Source organism: Castor canadensis, chromosome 12, assembly GCF_047511655.1.
Source record: "Castor canadensis chromosome 12, mCasCan1.hap1v2, whole genome shotgun sequence".
Taxonomy (NCBI): Eukaryota; Metazoa; Chordata; class Mammalia; order Rodentia; family Castoridae; genus Castor; species Castor canadensis.
The window spans coordinates 76,545,360-76,571,684 of NC_133397.1; the positions used below are offsets into that span (position 1 = coordinate 76,545,360).

General features: G+C 40.8%; 1 protein-coding gene and 1 non-coding gene across 3 annotated transcripts in view; one reads left to right on the forward strand and one right to left on the reverse strand.

Annotated features, from left to right (window-relative positions):
- Nucleotides 1-26,325, forward strand: part of Smyd1 (SET and MYND domain containing 1) — a 44,459-nt gene that overhangs the window by 4,041 nt on the left and 14,093 nt on the right. For both annotated transcript variants that reach the window (XM_020185808.2, XM_020185817.2), the window contains exons 2-4: nt 16,637-16,813; nt 22,204-22,417; nt 24,387-24,517. In XM_020185808.2, coding sequence (XP_020041397.1) covers nt 16,637-16,813; nt 22,204-22,417; nt 24,387-24,517 — 522 coding nt within the window. The remainder of the gene's footprint in view (nt 1-16,636; nt 16,814-22,203; nt 22,418-24,386; nt 24,518-26,325) is intronic.
- Nucleotides 7,098-7,204, reverse strand: LOC141415148 (U6 spliceosomal RNA). The gene has a single exon (XR_012440162.1). It is a non-coding gene; the product is annotated as a U6 spliceosomal RNA (small nuclear RNA).

Sequence of the window (26,325 nt, forward strand, 5' to 3'; positions counted from 1 at the left end):
ATGGGTGTGCAGGTGCCTCTGGAGTAACCTGTGTCACAGTCTTTTGGGTAGATCCCCAAGAGTGGTATTGCTGGATCATATGGTAGATCAATGTCCAGCTTTTTAAGTAGCCTCCAAGTTTTTTTCCAGAGTGGTTGTACTAGTCTACATTCCCACCAACAGTGTAAGAGGGTTCCTTTTTCCCCCGCATCCTCGCCAACACCTGTTGTTGGTGGTGTTGCTAATGATGGCTATTCTAACAGGGGTGAGGTGGAATCTTAGTGTGGTTTTAATTTGCATTTCCTTTATTGCTAGAGATGGTGAGCATTTTTTCATGTGTTTTTTGGCCATTTGAATTTCTTCTTTTGAGAAAGTTCTGTTTAGTTCACTTGCCCATTTCTTTATTGGTTCATTAATTTTGGGAGAATTTAGTTTTTTAAGTATTCTGGTTATCAGTCCTTTGTCTGATGTATAGTTGGCAAATATTTTCTCCCACTCTGTGGGTGTTAAGAGGTGCATTCTATTCCACATTATGGCAAGACAGGCTTTCTGCCCTACTCTTCCAACACAAACAAGAGGAAGATTTCATTTTTAGTCAACATTGCATGAAATGAAAATTAATTATTTCAAATAATATGTGTAGTATATTGTATCCATTAGCATAATACTTCAATATATAATATAGATAACATAAATCATATGGATAACATATATTCTAATATATAATATATAGTGAAGCATAGCAATAAATGCACACCCATGAAGCCACTATCCAACCTAACTAGAAGATTCCAGTATTACATCTTCTCTTTCTTTCTCTATCCTGTCCCATTCCAACCCCAATTGTAACTGCTATCCTAAGTTCTGTATTATACTGTAGTTTCTTTTCAGATTGTATAAATCTTTCACCTTTTATTAAGTTTTGTGTTATATATCCTACTGTCTTTTTCCTAAGTTTTTTTAAACACATAGGTACATATTTATAGTCATTTATAAACATAGGTACTGTAATATATGTATGCCAAATTTTTATTACTGAAGTTTATTTTATTATTCATCCTAATTGTTTTTTGTAAGTACTAATATAAATAAGTTATGTATTTGTGTGTTACAATTTATTTTTCATTCTCCTGTGAATGGTTGCTATGAAAATTTTGTCTATCTCTTGGAGATCAATCAGATACACAGGTGTATATACTACCTGGAATTGCTGGATCATTAATGTATGGATATTCAAATACAGTGAAATGTAGCTGTGTAAGTCTGAATTGTGCCTTTGCTTGAATAGGCTTAGCTTAATATTTACAGAAATAGTCCAGGCTCTTATTATAGTTCTTAGTCTGGTTAGGATCTCTTTAGCTTTGCTGGTTGGAAAAACAAGGTAAGAGAGCAAGAATGAAGCTGAGAAAATCCTTTCAGGCACAGCAAATACATAGACTTGGGTCATGATGGTCCCTGGAAACATGACTAATAGTTAAACACATCTTTCTCCTGAACTCCAACTTAGCATTAGAATCTTTTCCAGCAGGGTGCTACAGGCTGCCATTATGGATCAGTTGGAACTGGCATTTCAAATGAAGTCTATTTGCTACCCCTCTTGGGTGTCTCTGCTTAGTGCCAGAGAGGAGTGAAGGTAGTGAGGTGAGGTCATCTTACCAAGAAGTTGCATTTTTTTTTTTTAAACACACAGTAAGGAATGAGCTAGTAAAAACATCTTCACCTCTCCACTCTGAGGGCTCCAGTTTTGGGGAGGACAGTGAATGGAAATCCACAATACCTTAGCCAACATGATCTCATTTACTTCTGCAAAAGGTGGGCAAACTGGGAACTCATGATACTGAGTTTGTTGTTGTTGCTATTTTTTTCAGCATTTTAGAAAGTTTATAATTATAGAAAAAGGAAGAAAAAACTCTCTAAAATCTTATGGTTTGAAAAAAAACCAATGATTGACTTTTGGAGTATATCCTTCCAGTTGTCTAATGTAAATATTACCTTCCCTTTTTTTTTTTTTTTGGCAGAACTGGGGTTTGAACTCAGGGCCTTCCACATGCTAATCATGCACTCTACAACTTGAGCTATACTGCAGCCCTCTCTGATTATTTACTAAAGATAAACTCCTTTCAGATTCAAAAGTATATTTTTAGAGGTTTTATTTGTTTATTTTGAGACAAAATTTTAATATGTAGGCCAGGTTGACCTTGAACTTGCCATGTAGCTCAGGCTGACCTTGAACTCACAATCCTTCTTCCTTCCTGAATAGTGGGATTATAGGCATGTGCCACCATGTCCAGTTTAAAAGACATTTTTAAGCCTTTTGATACAAAGTTCCAAATCACTTCACCAAAGGAAGTCATACTTTTCTTCACTACAAATGTTGCGTTTGCCTCCCCATCCTAATTCTGGCTAACACAGAAAGTTATTTGTCATCTTTCATATTTTCCAACTTAATCTGTAAAATCTGATTTAGTTATTTATTATTGGAGAAATAAAAGTCTTCATGTTGATTAGTTATTAACATTTATTCTTTTATTATTTGGGTGATGTGTGTTTGTGTGTGTAGTGCTGGGGATAGAACCTGGAGCTTCACACATGGTAGGCAGCACTCTGTCATTGAGCTATACCCTCAGCCTCCTGTTTTCTTTAGATGACTTCGGGTGGTTTTTTTTTGCAGTACAAGGGTTGAACTCAGGGACTCCTGCCTCAGTGGTAGGCAGGCACTCTACCACTTGAGCCACTTTACCAGTCCTGTTTTTGTGTTGGGTATTTTTGATATAGGGTCTCTTGATCTATTGCCCGGGCTGGCTTCAAACCTTGATCCTTCTAATCTCTGCCTCTTGAGTAGCTAGGATTACTGGTGTGAACCACTGGCACCTGGCTTGACTGCAATTTTATTTATTTTTAATTTAATATTTATTTATTCATTCATTCATTTTTTTTCTTTTTTTAATCGTTTATTCACATGTTGACTGCAATTTTAAAGTATAGATGGTCCCAACTTATGATTTTTCAACTACAGTGGTATGCAAGTGATCTGTATTCAGTAGAAACCATACTTCACATTTTGAATGTTGATCTTTTCCTGGGTTAGTGACATGCATACAATACTCTGTCAAGATGCTGGGCTGAAGCAGAGAGTCTCGTCAGCTATGTGACCAGCAGGGTAAACCACAGATACTCTGTAGTATACCGTTCTGCTGAGCTATGACATTAGGTAGGTGAGGTGTATTAAATGCATTTTTGATTTATGATATTTCCAACTTATGATGAATTTATTGGGACAAGTTTCCACCATAAATTGAGGAGTATTTGTATACACTCAACTCTTTGGTTTATTACTCCTTTATGTACTGATCCAAATAGTTTGAATTATTTTGTATCATTTTTTAAATTTTTCTATCATTTTTGTTTTGATTTTGACTCTTACTACTTTTGTTGTTCTTTAATTTTCTGTATATTTTATCTTAAGATATTCTAAAAGGAGCACATTTTTCTTGTTGTGTACCTTTTAAAGGGATATTTTTAAGCTGCTTTTCCTCCCTCCCTCCATACCTCCCGCCTTCCTTTTCTCCCTTCCTTTTCTCTCTTTCTTTCCTGGGGATTGAACCTAGAGCCTGGAACAGCATGCTAGGCAAGTGCTCCACCATTTTAGCCATGCCCCAGCCCCAGCTTCCTTTTCATTTCTTTATTTTTATTTTATTGGCATTGTATTAATTAATTTTTCATGTTTAGCTTATTTGATTCATTTTGTGTCAAGTATAATAAGAAGATAAATAATTTTATCTTCAAGAATGACTCAGAACTGGGCGCTGGTGGCTCACCCCTGTAATCCTAGCTACTCAGGAGGCAGAGATCAGGAGGATCGAGGTTCAAAGTCAGCTGGGGCAAATCATTCTCTAGACCATATTTCAAAAAACCCATCATAAAAAAGGGCTGCTGGAGTGGCTCATGGTGTAGGCCCTGGGTTCAAACCCCAGTACCGCAGGGGGGGAAGAAAAGAATGACTTAGGCTTTTAGGATAGAGTTCTAAAAGGACTCTTTCAGACCCTTAAAGCAGAACCTTCATCTTTTCCAAACTTTAAAGTCAATCAGTTAGATAACTCAGTTGATCCATAGATTAAAATCCATGGAGGATAATTTATGGCAGTATGAATGCAATTATATCATCACCGTCACCACCATCATCATCTCCAATATCATTATCATTACTTTTTTTTTGGAGTACTGGGGTTTGAACTCAGGGCCTCATGCTTGCTACACAGATGCTCAACCACTTGAGTCACTCCACCAGCCCTCATTATCATTACTTTCAAACATTGTCCATACCTAGTAACTATATGACAAACTGGAATGGTTCAGAATTGAGGTGAAAGAATTTGAAGCATGTCATACAGTAATGTTCGAAATCTCTTCTAATAGCCATCTACAAATAATGAACTATCTTTTGAAGAAAAGAAGGTTCTGAACTTTTTTTTTAAATAGAAAGATTAGGACCAGGCACCTTGAATATAAGTTATAGAGTCTTATTTCAGGTTAAATGACAAGGAAAGAAAGCCCTAGGGATCAGAGCTGGTCTTGAATTCTCAATCCCCCTGCCTCAGCCTCCTTAGTGCTGGGATTACAGCACTAAGGTTATGCTCCTCCACCCCCTGTATCTTTAAAGCCAGTAGTGCAGCTTCTTCACTGCCTATGACCTTCTGCTTCCTTTGTATGACCTTGTAATTACATTAGGCCAACCTCGAAGACTCAGGATGCTGTCCCTACTTCAAGTCCCTTCATCCTAATTATACCTGTAAAGTCCCTTTTGCCATGTAAGGTGACACATTCCCAGGTTCTAGGGATTAGGACATGGTCATATTTTGTAGGTCACCATATCCTACCACAGCCAATAATATGAATTTTCTAGATTAATCCAATTCATCACAAAATATATTAAGAAGAGGCAAGAACAGCTATTGAATTTTTCTTTTTTTTTTTCATTTTTCTTTTATTATTCATATGTGCATACAAGGCTTGGTTTATTTCTCCCCCCTGCCCCCACCCCCTCCCTTACCACCCACTCCACCCCCTCCCGCTCCCCCCCTCAATACCCAGCAGAAACTATTTTGCCCTTATCTCTAATTTTGTTGTAGAGAGAGTATAAGCCATAATAGGAAGGAACAAGGGGTTTTGCTGGTTGAGATAAGGATAGCTATACAGGGCATTGACTCACATTGATTTCCTGTGCGTGGGTGTTACCTTCTAGGTTAATTATTTTTAATCTAACCTTTTCTCTAGTTCCTGGTCTCCTTTTCCTATTGGCCTCAGTTGCTTTAAGGTATCTGCTTTAGTTTCTCTGCATTAAGGGCAACAAATGCTAGCTAGTTTTTTAGGTGTCTTACCTATCCTCACCCCTCCCTTGTGTGCTCTCGCTTTTATCATGTGCTCAAAGTCCAATCCCCTTGTTGTGTTTGACCTTGATCTAATGTCCACATATGAGGGAGAACATACGATTTTTGGTCTTTTGAGCCAGGCTAACCTCACTCAGAATGATGTTCTCCAATTCCATCCATTTACCAGCGAATGATAACATTTCGTTCTTCTTCATGGCTGCATAAAATTCCATTGTGTATAGATACCACATTTTCTTAATCCATTCGTCAGTGCTGGGGCATCTTGGCTGTTTCCATAACTTGGCTATTGTGAATAGTGCCGCAATAAACATGGATGTGCAGGTGCCTCTGGAGTAACAGTCTTTTGGGTATATCCCCAAGAGTGGTATTGCTGGATCAAATGGTAGATCGATGTCCAGCTTTTTAAGTAGCCTCCAAATTTTTTTCCAGAGTGGTTGTACTAGTCTACATTCCCACCAACAGTGTAAGAGGGTTCCTTTTTCCCCGCATCCTCACCAACACCTGTTGTTGGTGGTGTTGCTGATGATGGCTATTCTAACAGGGGTGAGGTGGAATCTTAGTGTGGTTTTAATTTGCATTTCCTTTATTGCTAGAGATGGTGAGCATTTTTTCATGTGTTTTCTGGCCATTTGAATTTCTTCTTTTGAGAAAGTTCTGTTTAGTTCACATGCCCATTTCTTTATTGGTTCATTAGTTTTGGGAGAATTTAGTTTTTTAAGTTCCCTGTATATTCTGGTTATCAGTCCTTTGTCTGATGTATAGTTGGCAAATATTTTCTCCCACTCTGTGGGTGTTCTCTTCAGTTTAGAGACCATTTCTTTTGATGAACAGAAGCTTTTTAGTTTTATGAGGTCCCATTTATCTATGCTATCTCTTAGTTGCTGTGCTGCTGGGGTTTCATTGAGAAAGTTCTTACCTATACCTACTAACTCCAGAGTATTTCCTACTCTTTCTTGTATCAACTTAAGAGTTTGGGGTCTGATATTCAGATCCTTGATCCATTTTGAGTTAATCTTGGTATAGGGTGATATACATGGATCTAGTTTCAGTTTTTTGCAGACTGCTAACCAGTTTTCCCAGCAGTTTTTGTTGAAGAGGCTGCTATTTCTCCATCGTATATTTTTAGCTCCTTTGTCAAAGATAAGTTGCTTATAGTTGTGTGGCTTCATATCTGGATCCTCTATTCTGTTCCACTGGTCTTCATGTCTGTTTTTGTGCCAGTACCATGCTGTTTTTATTATTATTGCTTTGTAATATAGTTTGAAGTCAGGTATTGTGATACCTCCTGCATTGTTCTTTTGACTGAGTATTGCCTTGGCTATTCGTGGCCTCTTGTGTTTCCACATAAATTTAACGGTAGATTTTTCAATCTCTTTAATGAATGTCATTGGAATTTTGATGGGAATTGCATTAAACATGTAGATTACTTTTGGGAGTATAGACATTTTTACTATGTTGATTCTACCAATCCATGAGCATGGGAGATCTCTCCACTTTCTATAGTCTTCCTCAATCTCTTTCTTCAGAAGTGTATAGTTTTCCTTGTAGAGGTCTTTCACATCTTTTGTTAGGTTTACACCTAGGTATTTGATTTTTTTTGAGGCTATTGTAAATGGAATTGTTTTCATACATTCTTTTTCCGTTTGCTCATTGTTAGTGTATAGAAATGCTAATGATTTTTCTATGTTGATTTTATATCCTGCTACCTTGCTATAGCTATTGATGATGAAAAATATGGAACGCTTCACGAATTTGCGTGTCATCCTTGCGCAGGGGCCATGCTAATCTTCTCTGTATCATTCCAATTTTAGTATATGTGCTGCCGAAGCGAGCACTGAATTTTTCTTTTAAGTTCCTTTTTTTTTTTTCTTTCTGTGCTGGGGACCAGAATCTTGTCCTTGCTAGATAAATGCTCTACCACTGAGCTATACCTTTCCCCACCCCCTGCTGCCTTTAAGTTCTTTAAATAAAAACTCGGTCAGTTTCTAAATGAGTCTGGTTAAGGCGTTGTAAGTGTCCAGGAGGTCCTGCGTATGTATGTGTGCAGGGAAAAAGATGGAGGGGTGCATGAGGAAAAGTTGAGTACTTTTAAGGAAATGCGTGCCAGCTAGGCTGTTTTTGAAAGTTGAACCAGTTATGAGCTTCTGTAGGCCCAGTGGGGACAGCTGGGCTTGTATCTGGTGTAATTCTATGTGATCCTGTGGGAAAGCCAGGATTAGCCCTGGCATATGAACGAACACACATGTGGCCTTTAATCTGACCACAGCTGGTGAGTGGGTGGTAGAGGACAAATGGTGCTATAAATGGCAATAATTTAATAAAGAGCTTAGAAAAATTTCTGAGCAATTAGTTCAGAAAATGAATGAATAAGTGTTTGTTATTCAGGTTACCACCTTTGATGTTTCACTTGTTAAGGATAGCCATAATAACCACAGTAGATTTAGAATTATGTCTTTAATTTGGTGCTATTAGCTGTGGAGGCTGCACATGCTGATGTGCCCCACAACTTGTGATGAGCTGTATGGCTAAATTTTACTAAGTAATCCTCAAATTCAGAAGTTTGGAAGTAATTGCCTTTCTGCTTTTCTTTCTTTTGCTTTTCTCTTTATTTCTTTTCCCCCCTTTTTCTCTGGGGTCTCACTATGTGGCCCAGATTGGCCTCACGTTCCTGATCCTCCTGCTTCAGCCTTCATTGTGTTGGGATCTCATGTGCTTGCCATCCTGCCCAGCAATAATTGCCTTTCAAATGTGGATCATACCAAATGGGAAGTTGCCTCCATAATGAGGTAACATCTGAGGATGTGACTTGAACTTGGGATGAGGGGTATAGACATAGCTGGGGAAGGTGAGGGTGTATGTGCACCTTGTCATGGGAGTTGTACCAGAGAAAATCTTGAGAGTTGGTGTTTTAATGAAAAGCAATGTTAGAAATAAGTAAGCGGCTGGGCATGTGGTGCACATCTGTGATCCCAGCACTTGTGAGGCTGAGGCAGGAGGATAGTGAGTTCAAGGCTAGCCTGGTTTACATAGCGAGACCCTGTCTCTACAAACAAGCATACTAAAAAGGCAGTCTTGAGAATGAAGAAGGAAGCTGTGCCACCTAACTTATGCCATGAGTATAGCCATGCTCCTCAAGGGTTGACATGGGCCTTTGAAAAATTGAATTAGGCAGATGTCATGGGGAAAACAGTAAGCTTCTTATCAGCCCTGATGTGTTGCTCCTATCAGCAAATGCAAACGTCAGTGGCCCTCCTTTGCCTTCAGGGTAAGGACACACTACTGAGAAAGCATCCCAGATCCTCCACAGGCTGGTCATCTTTCCAACATCATTTCCCATTGTGGTACAGTCTATGATCTCGACAGCATCTCCTGTCTCCTATACATGTCTGTACTCCCCACTTCCAACCTTTGACTCATGTCAGTGCTTCTTCCTGGAAGACCTTGACTTTCTCTGAGTACAAACTCAGCCAATCTTTATGGGGTCAGAACAATACCTCTTTACCTCTTAGCTGATCGATCACCTTTCTTTCCTCACTTCCCACAGCTCAGTGGAAGTACGCTGAGGTGTCCCTTCCTTGAACCTTATAGCAAGTTGTCAGCAGTTGTGGACTTCAGGCCTCACCTTTTTAAAATTTGTGCTTATGTCTTAGCCCAGTCTGGTGACTGCTAGAAGGCAGGGTCTGCTTCTTCTTTATCTCTAAAGCCCTCTACTACCTAGCTCAATGCAAAGCACATAATAGACGCTCAATCAATACTTGTGAAAGGAAGGAAGGTGGGAAGAAAGGAGGGATGAAAAAAGAAAGAAGGAATGAGTAAAGGAATTTAAAATATGGTAAAGTTGTCTGGGTACTTGAGGAATGGGATATTCTTTAAGATACCTCTTGCCAATTTTTGAGGGGAGACCTGGCAGGCTAAGAGGTTTTTATTTTAATTTTTTACAAGATAGATACAAGTTTATCTTTATTTTTTAAACAAAAACATTTCTTTTCTAAAAAATAACATACACCTAAAGCTAATTTGATTTTTAAATCAAAGCTCATTTAGTGATATGACATCTTATAATAAAATTGTAGTACAACACTGACATTTGAAAGTTTAAGCAAGTATCATTTATGTAAAAAACATAGCATATAAAATCTAATTAGAAAATTCATAGTTCACAAATGTGTGTATGTGTATTCAACAGCTTGAGAACATCATAAATTTACTTAAAGAATAAAATTTACAATTAGTTTTAATATTTAGTACTATAACATTTTGCACTGACATTTTTGTTAATAAGGTCAGACAAGAGTTTTTAAACAGCCTGGAAAGACAGAAGTAATGGCTCAGTCCTCTTTGGTGGTGTTTTTTTAAGGTTGTCTGTCCACCATGCAGACACTTTGTCTTTGCATTTATCTGTCAGTAACTGACTACTTCCATACAAGGAGCTGAACAGCAGCTGCCCTTCCAGGCCTCTTGACTCTGACAGATGACAGAACCCAGGGTAGGGCTTCAGAGGGAGGATGAGTGGGGACCCTTCAGCAGGGCACTCCAGGCTGCCTGTAAAGTGAGTGGGCTGTGTGGGGCTCTGCCCTGTGTGCTGGGAGCAGTGGCCAGCAGCTGAGATTTAAAAGAATAATATCCCTGTAAAAATAATGATCACCACTATTCTAAGGAGCTGGGTAAAGATTAAAAAGAAAAAAAAAACAGAGTGGTTAGAAATACACTTTGAAAATGCAAAGTTCTATAGAATAGAAAGTAGGAGACACAATGCTTACTGAAGGTCACTCCACTAAGCCTGGCTGGGACAGGCTGGAATCTGAAAAGAGGTTTGGGGATTTAGTGTCTCTTGGATACTTTCCCATACTAACAGAAGTATGGGAAGGAGGCATTTCTGTCAGGTTCTCTTGTACTCAACTGTCTTCTTCTCCCAAGAGGTGCTGGAGGAGAGCAGAACTCAGAGATCACCTGGGGTGTCTTCCCCATGGGACAGGTGGGATAAGCAGAGGAGGCTGATGTCTACTGAGCCTGTACCCAGGGCCAGGCTGTGTGCTGGCTGCTTTACATGTGGTTTAATTTAACCCTTAAAGTCACTTCAGAACTTCATTGCAACTTTCTTCTTCCCTGTATTAGGAATGCTTTATTCAAAAGCAATAGTCATTAGTCAAAAAGATATCAAGATGTAGACAGCGAGATTCCCATCTTTACGTAAGAAACAAAGACTCAGAGAAGTTAGGGGACTTGTTCAAGGTGATACAGGCAGTAGATACTGGAGTCAGTTGTTGACCCAGCGCTGACTGACTGCAGATTTGACCTTCAATATTATCCATCCTACCACCTGAGGGGAGATGGGGCCTAGAGGGTTAGGATTTTAGAAAAAATTTTAAATTTCCCCTTCCTGTCTACCTGGCATTTCCCAGCATGCCCCACTAGAAGAAGCAGGATTCAGGTTTTTCTCACATCTCTATATTTTTGCTACTCAAAGCTGAAGCATCACTACCACATGGGAATAGAAAGGGCAGAATCCCAGATGGAATGTCAGAATCCCAGGCCCTCAGCAGATCTGGAATTAGAACCTGAATATTAATGAGATCTCTGATGATGTGTGTGCACACTAAAGTTTGAGAAGCCTTATTCTGCATCTTCCTCCTTTCCAGTCCTAGTTTTGTGGCTAAGCCTTAACAGGTAGGGGGATGGAGAAAAGGCTGGCCAACACCTAAAGAGACCCAGATTAAGAGGGAACTCACAATGCTTCCTGTATTTCATCAGCTTTTCAAATTTGCCTCTAGGTCTGAGCAAAATTGTAGAATGGAATATAAAACAGATTGGTGAACCTGGAGGGAATATTTGGTGGTTTACATTTGGAGCCCACTATAAGCTCACCATGAGAAAAAAAAATCTTTCCAAATTGATCACATTTTCTTTTTGTGAAAAGTAATTAAAAGTTTCTTACAGTGAAGCATTTACACAAACAGTTTCATGAGATAAAAGATTGATGAGACACTGTTGAGCTGATAGTGAATTGATTCAAGGCCTGATAAATACTGATATAAATGATTTTAAATGTCTCTCTGTCACTCCACCTGGGGTGAAGACTTTATTGAAGAACCTTAGGACTCTGCAGCTTTTTTCTGGTCAAAATGGTTATTAGTGACTTTGAAGACACATGGTCTGTGCCACTGGAATTTATTCTTAGGGAGACAAGATAGCTACAATTCATGGCAGATGGCTCATTCTATAATTGGGCCCTATTATAAGTGAATTAGCTCAGTTTGTGGGAGCCTAGAGGCAAGTGCTAGACCAGTTGTATTCTTCCCTTTTGAGTCAGGATGGAAAAACCTGCCACAATAAACTACAGATTGTGTGGACCAGGTCAGGGAAGAACAAGGAGTCCATCCCCAGTGCAGGCAATAATAGTGCATTGTCTGTACAGAATAACAGAAAACAGTAATAACTAAAAGTCAGTCTTCTTAAAAAAAAAACTATCACCATGTACCAGCAATTCTGTTGAGCCTTTTCTGTTGAGATGGTGTTTTACGAGCTTTTTGCCTGGGCTATCCTGAAACCACAGTCCTCCTGATCTCTCCCTCCTAATCAAATTATCCATTTAAAAATCAGTTATCCTTGAATGAACATTGTATTTTATCTGAAAGTTAATTTGATAGACTTTCACTTATATAGTCATATCCTAACACAACGTGGCTACCTGGGCTTATTTCAAGGTCAGTTCTTAATGTTCAGAATTGTTTGAACTGGTCACAGTCCATGCTGTCAATCCCTGTGATGCTAACTATTCCCACATTTTACGTAGGTTAGAAATAAGCAGTGATTGTAACGTCTGCTATTCCAGGTGAGCACTAAGAGTTTTTCTTCATATTTAAATTTTATTTTTATTTTTAAAAAGTAAAAAAAAAATAAAATTTTTTGGGAATTGAACACAGAGCCTTACTCATACTAAGCATGCCATTGAGCTATACACCCAGCCCCCAGTATTTAACATTTAAAACTGTGAAACTGAGTGAGAACTGTGTGCTGTAATATTTCTGTTTAGTAGGTACAAATTTCCGTGTATTTATGGAGTTTGCATTTATTTTTAAGAATAAAAATATGAGAGTATTATACTAGAATGTTCTAATCATATCATTTGGGTATACACTATTAGAATAGTCTTAGTGTGGGGTTCTCTGCTGGGTGCCCCTGGAACAGACCAGGCAAGGAGTTGTAAGTGAAAAGTGACAGCCAGCACAATTGTGCTTGCTTCTAACTGTTGGATATCCAGACACTTTTGCAACTCTCCTCCTTTTATTTTCTACCTTAGATTTGTACTCCTGGTCTGGGTTCTGGTATCCCAGAGCTGGATATCTATTCTTCCTACTTCTTTCCCAACCAAAGACAGGCTGTCAGATTTGCGGATTACTCATAGCTTAGCATACTAGCATAAAAGATGTCAGAATGGAAGTCAAAATGAGGGTATTATACTTGACAGTTTGGAATGCTACACTGAAAGCAGCCAGGTAGGAAGAAAGGTGAAGCCTTTACTTCCTGTTAAATAATTCAGTGTCATGAGGTAACTTTTGGAGGTAATGTGTATGTTCACAATCTTGATGGTTTTCTGGGTAGATATGTTTGTCAGAGCCTATGAAAGTACATACTCTCAGAGATGGACTGAATGTTTTGCTTTGTGAGATGGATTTGAACTTTTGGAGGCCAGGGCAGAACACTAGAGTTAGATCTTGTGTGTCTTCCAAAGGCCCAGGTGTTGACGGCTTGGTCTATAGCCTGTGGCACTATTAGGAAGTAGGGCCTGGTGGGAGGAAGTTAGGTTACTGAGGGCATGTCCTTGAAGGAGATGTTGGACCTTGGTTCCTCCTCTTCCTCTCTTTGCTTCCCAGCCACCATGAGGTAAGCAGCTTCCTCTGTCATGTGCTGTTGCCATGTTGTCCTCCCTCACTACAGGTTCCAAAGCAATGGGCCAACTGACCACAAATAAAACCTCCTAAAATAAACCTTTCCTCTTTTTTAAGTTGATTATCTTGGCTATTTTGTTATGATAACAGAGTTAACACATACTTTTTTTCTTTTGATGCGAGGGATTGAACCCAGGGCTTTGCACAACTTGCTCATGCTAACATGTTCTCTACTGCTTGAGCCACACCTTTAGCCCATTTTGCTCTGGTTATTTTGGAGGTGGGGTTTTATGAACTATGTATGTCAATTGCATCTCCAGAAAGCTGATCAGAAAAACTGATTTAGAGAGAAACTGACTTAGCTCAGCACCTTTGAGAAAGCTTGGGCAGTTCTAGTGACTTTGTAATTTGACTTCAAACTAATGTTTTTTTTGTTGTTTTTTAATGAAAGAAACTAATGGAAGCACACTGTTGAGATACAGTAAATAAATGGGAGTGCATCTGGATACTATTCTCTGTTCTTGGCACCACAACATTTTTTTTGAGACACAGTTTCACTATATATCCAAAGTTTCCTTGAATTCAATATCCTCCTGCCTCAGCCTCCTGAGTGCTGAGATAACAAATGTGAACCATCATGCCAGCCCCTTGAATATTGTAATTATAAAGTGTCCTCATCCTTGAGTGGCTAGGAGATAAGATTTGGAGCCTCTTGGAGTCTAATATACTTGTGTTCTTTAGCAGTCCAGTCCCTGCTAGTGAACTTCACATTCTTGCCAGAGAATGCACTCCTGACTTGAGACAGATGTGAGAGATTCATAACTCCCCATCTCCAGGGGTTTGGCGATTCCACTAAGTGGTCAGGATCCCATGTTTGCTGCCAGTGTTCTATTCTGTTAGAGCATTCATGATGAATGACCTTCTCAATCAGACTCACCATCTGTGGCATCATTACGATGGACTATGGATTCCATGCAATTCCAAGTATGCTGGGGTAACTCTATTCCTCCTGTCTCACTAGAGAAGCTTAGGGGACACAAGTGTGAGAGTAAGGAAGACATTATTTTGGGGATAACCTTGAGCCTTCTCTAACTTATAAATAAGCACCGACCTTCTACACCCTCCAGTACTTGGGGATTCTTAACAAATTACACTTTGCAGGAGATGGGGACAGAGCAGTGTTGAGTTGGTTCTCCAGAGGCTGAAAACTGCCTGGACTCTGGGAAGCCCCAATCCTAGCATGGAGTAGTAGCCCATATAGTACCCTCAGCTGGATCTGTACCTATCTCCCCTGCCAACCCTCTTTTCTTCCCTTTCAGCTTTTATTTCTTTTGGTGGCACTGGGGTTCAGGGCCTCACACTTGCTAGGCAGGCACTCTATCACTTGAGCCACTCTACCAGTCCTTTTTTATGTTGGGTATTTTTGAGATAGGGTCTATGAACTACTTGCCTCGGCTGGCCTTGAACTGAAATCTTGATCTCTGCCTCCCAAGTAGGTAGGATTACGGGTGTGAGCCACCAGTGCCCGGCTTCCCTTTCAGTTTTTGAGACAAGGCCTCACTATGTAGCCTAGTCTGCCTTGAACTTGTGATCCTTCTGCCTCAGCTGCCCAAGGACTAGGCTTATAGATATGTACCACCATGCCCAGCTATTAACAGTTCTTAAAAGCAGACGACTCTTCTTCACATGGGAATTAGAAATTTCATGATCAAGGATGCACACAAGGGAGTTCTGTACTTGGGGTTCTGTGAAAGTTTCTTCTTGTTGGCTCTAGAATTCTGTGATTCTTATACTTTTGAGATCCCTGCTTAGATGGCCTACTCCAACCTGAGTTTATGTATTCATTTCTTCTGAGGGAGCTCAGGGCTTCCCTGCATGTTGCTGAAATTGTCCTTCAATTCTTTGCTTCAGTAGCTGGGGGCCTGAGATGCTGTGCATCCCACCTGATGTCACTCACGCTGGATGTCAGGCTATCTTAGATTTGTTTCCTCTGTAGCCTATGCCCTTTTCTGTTAATGATGGGAACACAGGGTGGCCAGAAGCATGGGATAAGAGGCCTCATCTTCCTACATCTCTCTCCCTCACCTCTAACAGGCCTGCATTTTTCCTCACCACTTCTACCCTTTCTCTGAGCTGGGAGGGTACATCAGATGACACCAATAACCTCATAATTCTTACTGTTACACAGAATGGTGACATGGTGGGTAGACTTCATACTGTGTACCATGCTATCATGTTTCTTTTCACATCACTTTTGAAGACAGTTATAATTTGTCATTCTCTCTCTTTTTTGTTTTTTGAGAATGGTCTTGATATGTAGCTTAGGATGGCATCAAACTTGTGATCCTCCTGCCTCAGCCTCCCAAGTGATAGGATTACAGGTGTATGCTGCCATACCTGTTTTGTGATTTGTTATTCTTTTGGGAAGGGGACTTCACATTTCAACAATGAGAAGGATGTGCCACATGACATACTACTAGTACTATAGTGCTTTTGGCAGGGAGCCCATGAAGAATTTCAATCTACTTCCTGGCCTAGGTGACTGCCAGGTTCCTCTGTGTTTTCTCCCATGTGTTATAGGAATGCCCTGTGTTTCCCTTTCACTGTGCTGGATACTGCATGGTGATGTTCAATTGCATTTTTGGTAAGCTGCTCACTGGTGTCCCAGTGCCTGCTTTACAGAGGTGATGAACTTACACTGGCTGAGATGAACTGAAGGACTTATATGAAGAGGAGACAATAGTGTCTCCTACATGAGAGTCATTTAGCAGTCTCTGCTAAAGGAATAATTATAGCTAAAATGACCCCTTTGGAAGCTCGTGTCCCTTATTTTGAAAAGCAGGAACCAAAGTTTTGAATGGTAAGGACCAGCCCACTGAGCCAGTACTGGAACCCAGATTTCCCAAGGGCCAGTATGGTCTCCTTTCCACTGTGCCCTCTGCTATGGTTTGGATGTAGGTTGAGTGTGTGCCCAAGGTTTCCTGTGTGAAATTTAATCCCCACTGTGAGGTATGAAGAGGGTGGAAGCATCTGACTATGGTGTTTAGAGGTGAGGTCTTTGGTAGATGATTAGGATTAAACAAAGTCATCAGGGTAGAGTCCCCATGATCAAATCCTGATGGTTCTGTAATAAGAGGGAGAGACAAGACTCATGCACATACATTCTCACTTCCTGTTTCTTGTCATGTGATGCTCTGCACCACCTTGGAACTCTACCAGAAGGCCATAATCAGATATAAGCCTCACCCTTCCATCTGAACTGTGAGCCCCAATCAGTCTCTTTCTTTCATAGCCCACCCAGTTTGTGCTAATGTTTTATTAGCAAGAAAAAATGGATTAAGACAGTTCTGACCATATGTTTTCTCCCTCTATTTCCAGCCTTATTAACTTTGTGTGCCACACCTGCTTCAAGAGGCAGGAGAAACTCCATCGCTGTGGACAGTGCAAGTTTGCGCATTACTGTGACCGTACCTGCCAGAAAGATGCTTGGCTGAATCATAAGAACGAGTGTTCGGCCATCAAGAGATATGGGAAGATACCCAATGAGAACATAAGGTCAGAGCTGGGCCCTGGGCAGGCTAAAGATTTCCAAATTTCAGGCAGGGAATGGCAGCAGTGACAGCATTCCCAGGCTGTGGAAGTCAGGATAAGCGCAATCAGGAAAGAGCCTTAAAGAGACTGGATATGGTCCTTCTCTTCTTCTAGTCACGCCCTTAGTTCCATGAGGGAGAACTGGGTGTCTACAGCAGCAGTTCCAAACCGTGGACCCCAGCTGGAGGGACTGGCTCCTGAAAGCTCAGTTTTTAAAAGTGAATCTGCCCTTTTAAAAATTGGGAATTTTCTCTTTAAAAAAAAGTTAAGGTTTCTGGTTGCTCTTGAAAGAACAATGGAAGAAATGAAGATTTGACAAAATGGACTGGTGTTCAGTAGCATCTGTCTTTTTAAGAAAGTAGTTTCTATTCTTGTGGACTCTGGTGGCTCACACTTGTAAGCCTAGCTACTTGGGAGGCTGAGATTGGGAGGATCATGGTTCAATCCAGGCAAATAGTTCTCCAAAATAAGCAGAGCAAATTGGATTGGATGTGTGGCTCAAGTGGTAGAGTGCCTGCTTTGCAAGCGTGAAGCCCTGAGTTCAAACCCAGTCTCATCAAAACCCAAAAACAACAACAAAAAAAATGCACAGTTTTCAGTGCACCATCAACTGTCCCTGAGGTCCTCCCTGCAGCCTGCACACTTGCTCCACCTGTCAGACATTGAGTTTGTAATGCCCTGGCCTCCACTGGCCACCATTGCCTGAAGCAGTTGCCCTGGCTCAATATCCCTCACTGCTGAGCTAGTGCCGGACCACAGGGAGGTACTGAGAAGGTGGCAGTGGAGACCAAAGGAGGTGGGGATGGTGACTGGGAGCATTTTCTGTCTGTGTGTAGGGTGTGAAGGGAAGGCCTCACATGGACTTCTCAGTCCTGTGACTCTTTAGGAAACTGCAACCTCCCATCCTGCTTAGTTCCATCTGTTAAAATTGCAAGTATTTTTCAAGATTCACAGTGAATATCACCTCCTGAGATGGGAGCGAATTCCCCCAGGTGCACAGTTCCTGTGGATAGCTTATTCTGCACTGAGGGGAATTTTCCACTGCCTCTGTCCTCTCAGCTTTATGACTGCTTTCCCAGGACTTAGAGGCCACAGACTTTCTCACTCCCACCCTGAACCTTATTTTTCCCAGTGCTGCCCTGGTCTCTGTGTGGGGACACCTCAGGTCCCAGGTATCGGCGAACTCCTGCAGAACTGCAAACAGAGTCAAACCCAGACCATCAGACAGCTTGCCCAATGCTCATCCAGTAAGCTATACTGTCAGGAGAGATCCAGGCTGCCGTACCTCTCTCTGTTCCCAGACTCCAAGTGACCCAGCTTCTGGTCTCCACTCCTTGCTCTCTCTATTCTGCCACCTGGATCTCCTTGCTGATTCTTCATTGGGCCAAACCTGTTCTTCTTTCATGGTCTTTGCTCCTTCCCCAGTGTCACTGTGTATATTCCAGTGTATTCCTTCTGTGTATTCCAGTTCCCAGCTCAAATGTCCCTCCTCCTGATACTTCCCTAATGACCTTAGTTTCCCTTCCCCTAGCCACTCTATCCTATCACTTAATTTTATTTTCTGTTAAAATGATCTTGTTTACTGAACTCTACTATAAGAAGCATCATGTTAATGGGTCATTGATGAAATAAAAGAGGAAATTAAAAGGTTCCTGGAAGTCAATGAAAATGAAAACACAACCTACTGGAATCTATGGGACACAGCAAAGGCAGTCCTGAGAGGAAAGTTTATAGCCATGAGTGCATATATTAAAAAGACTGAAAGATCTCAAATCAATGACCTAATGATACATCTCAAACTCCTAGAAAAACAAGAACAAGCAAATCCCAAAACAAATAGAAGCAGAGAAATAATAAAAATAAGAGCTGAAATCAATGAGATAGAAACCAAAAAAACCATACAAAGAATTAATGAAACAAAAAGTTGGTTCTTTGAAAAAATAAACAAGATCGACAGACCCCTGGCAACCTGACTAAAATGAAGAGAGAAAAAACCCAAATTAGTAGAATCAGGAATGCAAAAGGGGAGATAACAACAAACACCATGGAAGTCCAGGAAATGTTCAGAGATTACTTCGAGAACCTATATTCAAATAAATTTGAAAATCTTAAAGAAATGGACAGATTTCTAGATACAGATGATCATCCAAAACTGAACCAAGAGGATATTAATCACCTGAATAGATCTATAACACAAAATGAAATTGAAGCAGCAATCAAGAGTCTCCCCAAAAAGAAAAGTCCAGGACCTGACGGATTCTCTGCTGAATTCTATCAGACCTTTAAAGAAGAACTGATACCAACCCTCCTTAAACTGTTGCACAAAATAGAAAGGGAAGGAAAACTGCCTAACACATTTTATGAAGCCAGTATTACACTTATCCCAAAACCAGGCAAAGACACCTCCAAAAAGAACTATAGGCCAATCTCCTTAATGAACATTGATGCAAAAATCCTCAACAAAATAATGGCAAACCGAATTCAACAACACATCAAAAAGATCATTCACCATGACCAAGTAGGCTTCATCCCAGGAATACAGGGGTGGTTCAACATATGAAAATCAATAAACGTAATAAACCACATTAACAGTAGCAAAGACAAAAACCACTTAATCATCTCAATAGATGCAGAAAAAGCCTTTGATAAGATCCAACACCATTTCATGATAAAAGCTCTAAGAAAACTAGGAATAGAAGGAAAGTACCTCAACATTATAAAAGCTATATATGACAAACCTACAGCCAGCATTGTACTTAATGGAGAAAAACTGAAACCATTCCCTCTAAAATCGGGAACTAGACAAGGATGCCCACTATCTCCACTCCTATTCAACATAGTACTAGAATTCCTAGCCAGAGCAATTAGGCAAGAAGAAGAAATAAAAGGAATACAAATAGGTAAAGAAACTGTCAGAATATCCCTATTTGCAGATGATATGATCCTATACCTTAAAGACCCAAAAAACTCTACTCAAAAGCTCCTAGATACCATCAGTAGCTATAGCAAGGTAGCAGGATATAAAATCTACATAGAAAAATCATTAGCATTTCTATACACTAATAATGAACAAACTGAGAAAGAGTATATGAAAACAATTCCATTTACAATAGCCTCAAAAAAAAAAAATCAAATACCTAGGTATAAACCTAACAAAGGATGTGAATGACCTCTACAAGGAAAACTATAAACTTCTGAAGAAAGAGATTGAGGAAGACTATAGAAAGTGGAGAGATCTCCCATGCTCATGGATTGGTAGAATGAACATAGTAAAAATGTCGATACTCCCAAAAGTAATCTACATATTTAATGCAATTCCTATCAAAATTCCAGTGACATTCATTAAAGAGATTGAAAAATCTACCGTTAAATTTATATGGAAACACGGAGGCCACAAATAGCCAAGACAATACTCAGTCAAAAGAACAATGCAGGAGGTATCACAATACCCGACTTCAAACTATATTACAAAGCAATAACACTAAAAACAGCATGGTACTGGCACAAAAACAGACATGAAGACCAGTGGAACAGAATAGAGGACCCAGATACGAAGCCACACAACTATTGTTAGCGCCTTTTGACAAAGGTGCTAAAAATATACGATGGAGAAAAGACAGCCTCTTCTACAAAAACTGCTGGGAAAACTGCTTAGCAGTCTGCAAAAAACTGAAACTAGATCCATGTATATTACCCTATACCAATATTAACTCAAAATGGATCAATGATCTTAATATCAGACCCCAAACTCTAAAGTTGGTACAGGAAAGAGTAGGAAATACTCTGGAATTAGTAGGTATAGGCAAATACTCTGGAAATACTCTGGTATAGGAAATACTCTGGAATTAATAGATATAGGCAAGAACTTTCTCAATGGAACCCCAGCAGCACAGCAACTAAGAGATAGCATAGAGAAATGGGACTTCATAAAACTAAAAAAGCTTCTGCTCAACAAAAGAAATGGTCTCTAAACTGAAGAGACCACCCACAGAGTGGGAGAAAATATTTGCCAGCTACACATCAGACAAAGGACTGATAACCAGAATATATAGGCAACTCAAAAAACTAAATTCTCCCAAAATTAATGAACCAATAAAGAAATGGGCAAGTGAACTAAACAGAACTTTCTCAAAAGAAGAAATTCAAATGGCCAAAAAACACATGAAAAAATGCTCACCATCTCTAGCAATAAAGGAAATGCAAATTAAAACCACACTAAGATTCCACCTCACCCCTGTTAGAATAGCCATCATTAGCAACACCACCAACAACAGGTGTTGGCGAGGATGCGGGGGAAAAAGGAACCCTCTTACACTGTTGGTGGGAATGTAGACTAGTACAACCACTCTGGAAAAAAACTTGGAGGCTACTTAAAAAGCTGGACATTGATCTACCATATGATCCAGCAATACCACTCTTGGGGATGTACCCAAAAGACTGTGACACAGGTTACTCCAGAGGCACCTGCACACCCATGTTTATTGCGGCACTATTCACAATAGCCAAGTTATGGAAACAGCCAAGATGCCCCACCACTGATGAATGGATTAAGAAAATGTGGTATCTATACACAATGGAATTTTATGCAGCCATGAAGAAGAACGAAATGTTATCATTCGCTGGTAAATGGATGGAATTGGAGAACATCATTCTGAGTGAGGTTAGCCTGGCCCAAAAGACCAAAAATCGTATGTTCTCCCTCATATGTGGACATTAGATCAAGGGCAAACACAACAAGGGGATTGGACTATGAGCACATGATAAAAGCGAGAGCACACAAGGGAGGGGTGAGGATAGGTAAGACACCTAAAAAACTAGCTAGCATTTGTTGCCCTTAATGCAGAGAAACTAAAGCAGATACCTTAAAGCAACTGAGGCCAATAGGAGAAGGGGACCAGGAACTAGAGAAAAGGTTAGTTTGAGAAGAATTAACTTAGAAGGTAACACCCATGCACAGGAAATCAATGTGAGTCAACTCCCTGTATAGCTATCCTTATCTCAACCAGCAAAACCCCTTGTTCCTTCCTATTATGGCTTATACTCTCTCTACAACAAAATTAGAAATAAGGGCAAAATGGTTTCTGCTGGGTATCAAGGGGGTGGGGGGGTAGGGAGGGGGTGGAAGCGGGTAAGGGAGGGGGTGGGGGAAGGGGGGAGAAATGACCCAAACATTGTATGCACATATGACTAAAATAAAAATTAAAAAAAAAGAATCATGTTAGAAGAAAATCCAACCTCCTAGTCAAGGGCTGGACACTGTGGCTGGCATGCATTAGGCACCCAGTGTTTGCTGAATGAACGAAGGAAGGAATGTGTGCGTGCATTGACCTCCCTGATGCTGCCCTTCCTTGCAGGCTGGCAGCGCGCATCATGTGGCGTGTGGAGAGAGAGGGCACGGGGCTCACGGAGGGCTGCCTGGTGGCTGTGGATGACTTGCAGAACCATGTGGAGCACTTTGGGGAGGAGGAGCAGAAGGAGCTGCGGGTGGACATGGACACGTTCCTGCAGTACTGGCCACCCCAGAGCCAGCAGTTCAGCATGCAGTACATCTCACATATCTTCGGAGTGGTATGGCCCTGCTCCCTCCTCCCTTGCTTGCGAGCCCCCTCCTCTGCCTCTCAGAGGTCCTCTTCCTCCTTCGCTCCTCCCCTCTGGGGATTGGGGCTTCTCAGAGGGAAGGAAGCCCCATCTGCCCTGGACAGTGACTTCAGTTTCCATGACGATGGCGTCTATCCCAGGCAGCCAGATTGCTGAAGTCTGCCTTCTACTTCCCAGGTGTAACAAACACCTGCTGCTTCTTGCATTTTGGAACCCATTTAGGCTCCTAAATGACCCCATTTAAAAAATCCAGAGACCCTGGAGTATGATCCTTCATAAAGGAGGGCCATGGTGACAGCTGGTATTGCCCAACTAAGAAGTTTCCAGAAGCTGCCAGGCCAGGATACCTGAGGAAGAGTTGCAGCTTATCCAAAAGCGTTTCTTTTTGCTTGAGGAGGGTCAGTCTTTATTCTTCAACTGATCGGATGAAGCCCACTCACATTGGGGAGGGAAATTGGCTTTCAGAGTTCACCAGTTTAAGTGTTAATCTCATAAAAAAAAAATAACTTCACAGAAGCATACATAATAAGGTTTTGCCAAACAAAATACCTGGGCCATGACACAGCCATGGTGACACATAAATGTTGTAATCACAGCTTCCCATCCTACATTATTTCATACAGTTTTTACAATGCAAGGTGAGATCCATGCTTTAAATGTTCCTATTTTATAGACAGAAACGTAGGCCCAGTCAGGTTACATAACCTCTGCAGGCCGCACAGTTATTTGGCCCCCAAAGAAGGTCTAGAAGCAGTCTGTCTGGTGCCAGAGCTTCTAGTCTCACTTGCTATGCTCTTATAGCCATAGACCAACACTGGGCATCCCTAAAGGAGTCTGGGGACTATAGTCACAAATCACATAACTAGCAAAGCTTAGAGCTGAATTCAGTTCATTCAACCCAACTTTACTCAACCAGGGCTCAGAGGAGAAATAAATTTGCCCAGAACAATACTGCTTGTTACCAGTGTACATAAGCTTACACTCATGTAGTTGCTAAATATCTGATGAGAATAAATGGAGTCAGTAACACTACTTTTTTCTGTAACAAATTGTCATGGGAATGCATACATGTGTATTGTATTTATATTTTATGTTGGCATGTATTCATATATGTATTTATAAAGTAGAAGGTTGTGTGAGTTATTAATGTATTCTGTTCTTATGTACTTTTCATGCTTTGAGAGCAGATATTTGAAATTTGTTTCTATAGAGAGCAACATATTATTCATTTATCTATCGATCTATTTATTTATTTTGCAGCACTGGGGTTTGAACTCAGGGCCTCATACTCGCTAGGCAGACACTCTTATCATTTGAGCCACTCTACCAGCCCAGAGAGCAACTTATTTTTAAGGAAAAGAAAAATCAGTTGAATGTCATATCATTATTATAACCAACTTAATTTGCCTTGTATTTCAGAGAGAATTGTTGAATGTAATACCCATCTGATTTTAAAATTGTAAAAATGAGCATAAAACTATACATCAGACACAAAATAATCCAAACAAGATGTCAATTTTATTTTGTGCACAGCTACAGGAGTTGTGGGTGGGTAGACAAAGGAAGGCGGGGAGAGACAAGCAGAGAAGTACACACACAAACACACACACATACAAGACAGATGAGGCAGGGCATGGAGAGAAAAACCAAGACAGACAGGAGGACTCGTGTGAGATCCAGATACAGAAAAAGGGATCCTATAATGCCATCTTTGGCCTCTTTAGAACACAGTCACCAAAAGCTTCCAAGGTGGTGATAATATTGTGGCACTTATTTTGTGGGTCATCTGGAATCACACAGAGAACAGGAAATGGTTTCCAGACTCTCTTCATGGTGAGACTGGTCTTCCCTTTTTTAAGATTCCTTTTAACAGCTAGGAGAGTGTTCTGTCCCTAGTCTGTGTCTGTTGACTGACTCTTTCATCCTTTCCTCTGGGTAGATTAACTGCAACGGTTTCACTCTCAGTGACCAAAGAGGTCTTCAGGCAGTGGGTGTGGGCATCTTCCCCAACCTGGCCTTGGTGAACCATGATTGCTGGCCCAACTGCACCGTCATATTCAACAATGGCAAGTGAGTATGCCTTTCACTGGTGGTGTGACATTGGGATGAGGAGATTGTTTTCCCCACTTGACTTCCAATGAAGTCAACCTGTTAAACCAATATCCAATGTTTAGCAGTTCTGGATCTCGTTCTAGGCTAGTTGTGGATAGGTGAAAAGAATTGAGGTGGATATGCTGCCTAGATATGTTAGATAAACCTCTAACTACTATCCTAAACTTGAACCCTGGAATTATCTATCTAAAGGTCATGGTAGAACATTGAGTCAGAGGGATTTGGCAGGAGCATGTTATATAATTAAAAGGCACATTAAAAGAGGTCTATGCAAAGAAAATGTAAGGAAGGGACAATTTATAGAGGTATAGGCAGGATTTAGGAATTGAACAAGGAATGGTGAGGGGTCCAAGGTTCAGAGCATTTGAAACCATTATGACCTCTAGCTTTGGAGGGACAAGTAGAGGAAACACCCTTTCCTATAGTCATTGAGTGCCTGAGCCATGGTAGAGGGCCCTGGCAGGTCAGCTGTGGTTTACAGCTGTGCCTGCTGAGGAACCATGTGATAAATGCTCCAAACTCACTCTCCTCAGACCTATTGGTCTTCTCCCCTTGGCCAATGAACTTGGGTAATGTAGCCCTTAGAATTCAGCCCTCTGCCCCTAGAATGGCACAGATGAGGGACACAGGGACAAAAACTGGATCTTGGGGGTAGGGTACAAATGGAGGAAAATCAACCAAGTAGCTGAGTGAGCCCTTGGTAGTCCATGGCTTAGGCTGGGGAAATTGGGGAGTGAGTTCTGAACCATATTCATTGCTTTATCTCTTAGAGATGATCTCTTATGACAAATGCAAGCCAACTGTGAGCCATCAATTTGAGCAACTTTTCCCCTCAAACTTCTTAGAAGCCAAAAGTCAGTGGTTTCTGAGTCTTAGCTGTGAACACAGCTTAAACCTCAATACAACAAGAACTCTGATTTTCCCTTTCCTTCCTATTTCTGACCCCAGGCTCTAAAGCAATTGAGAAAGATGCTCGAGATGGGAAAGTTTATTTTGAACAAGATGTTAATATTGTCCCAGCATTTGTATTTCTCTTCAGGTCATTGGCCTGAACCCTGTGGAATCCTCCCAAGAAGCCTGTTGTCCAGGCTTAGTCTGGTTAACAAAAAGGATCAAATTTAGCCATATATGAGGCCCAATTTTCTAGATGGCTCACCCTAAGAAGTGGTGACCAGGGCTCCTCACTATGTGTAATAATCAAGGAACCTGGGAACCCTTTCTTCAGATCATCTCTGTTGTCTGCTCTGGCTTCTTTGCATCTACTAAAAGCCATGTGTTACTTGGGCTTCTTGGCTTTTAAGGTCCTTACAGTTACAGCTGCCTGGCATAGTGGAAAGAACTCTGGTCATGGTGTTAGGGGCCCAATTCTAATCCCAACATTTATTTATTTATTTATTTTTGATGCTAGAGCTTGAACTCAATGCCTTGTACTTGGTAGGCAGGTGCTCTAGCACTTGGGCCATTCTTCTAACCCAATCCCAACTGTTTTTGCATACTGCCTGTGTGACCTAACCAGTCTCCATGTACAATTAAAACTTTCCCCAAGATAGTCATTCAAAGAGGCTGGGCTTATTTATGTAGGATGCTTGTCAGTGGGACAACAATAACAACATTCCCTACATTTCTCAGCCCTATACTCTTAAATGCACTGTCTCACAGCAGTCTCATTACTGGGTTACAGGTGAGACACTGAGGCCCAAGGAAGGGCCTGAATCTAGCACTTTGCATTCCAAATCTAGTGTGCTTTCCACTATCCCAGACTGCAT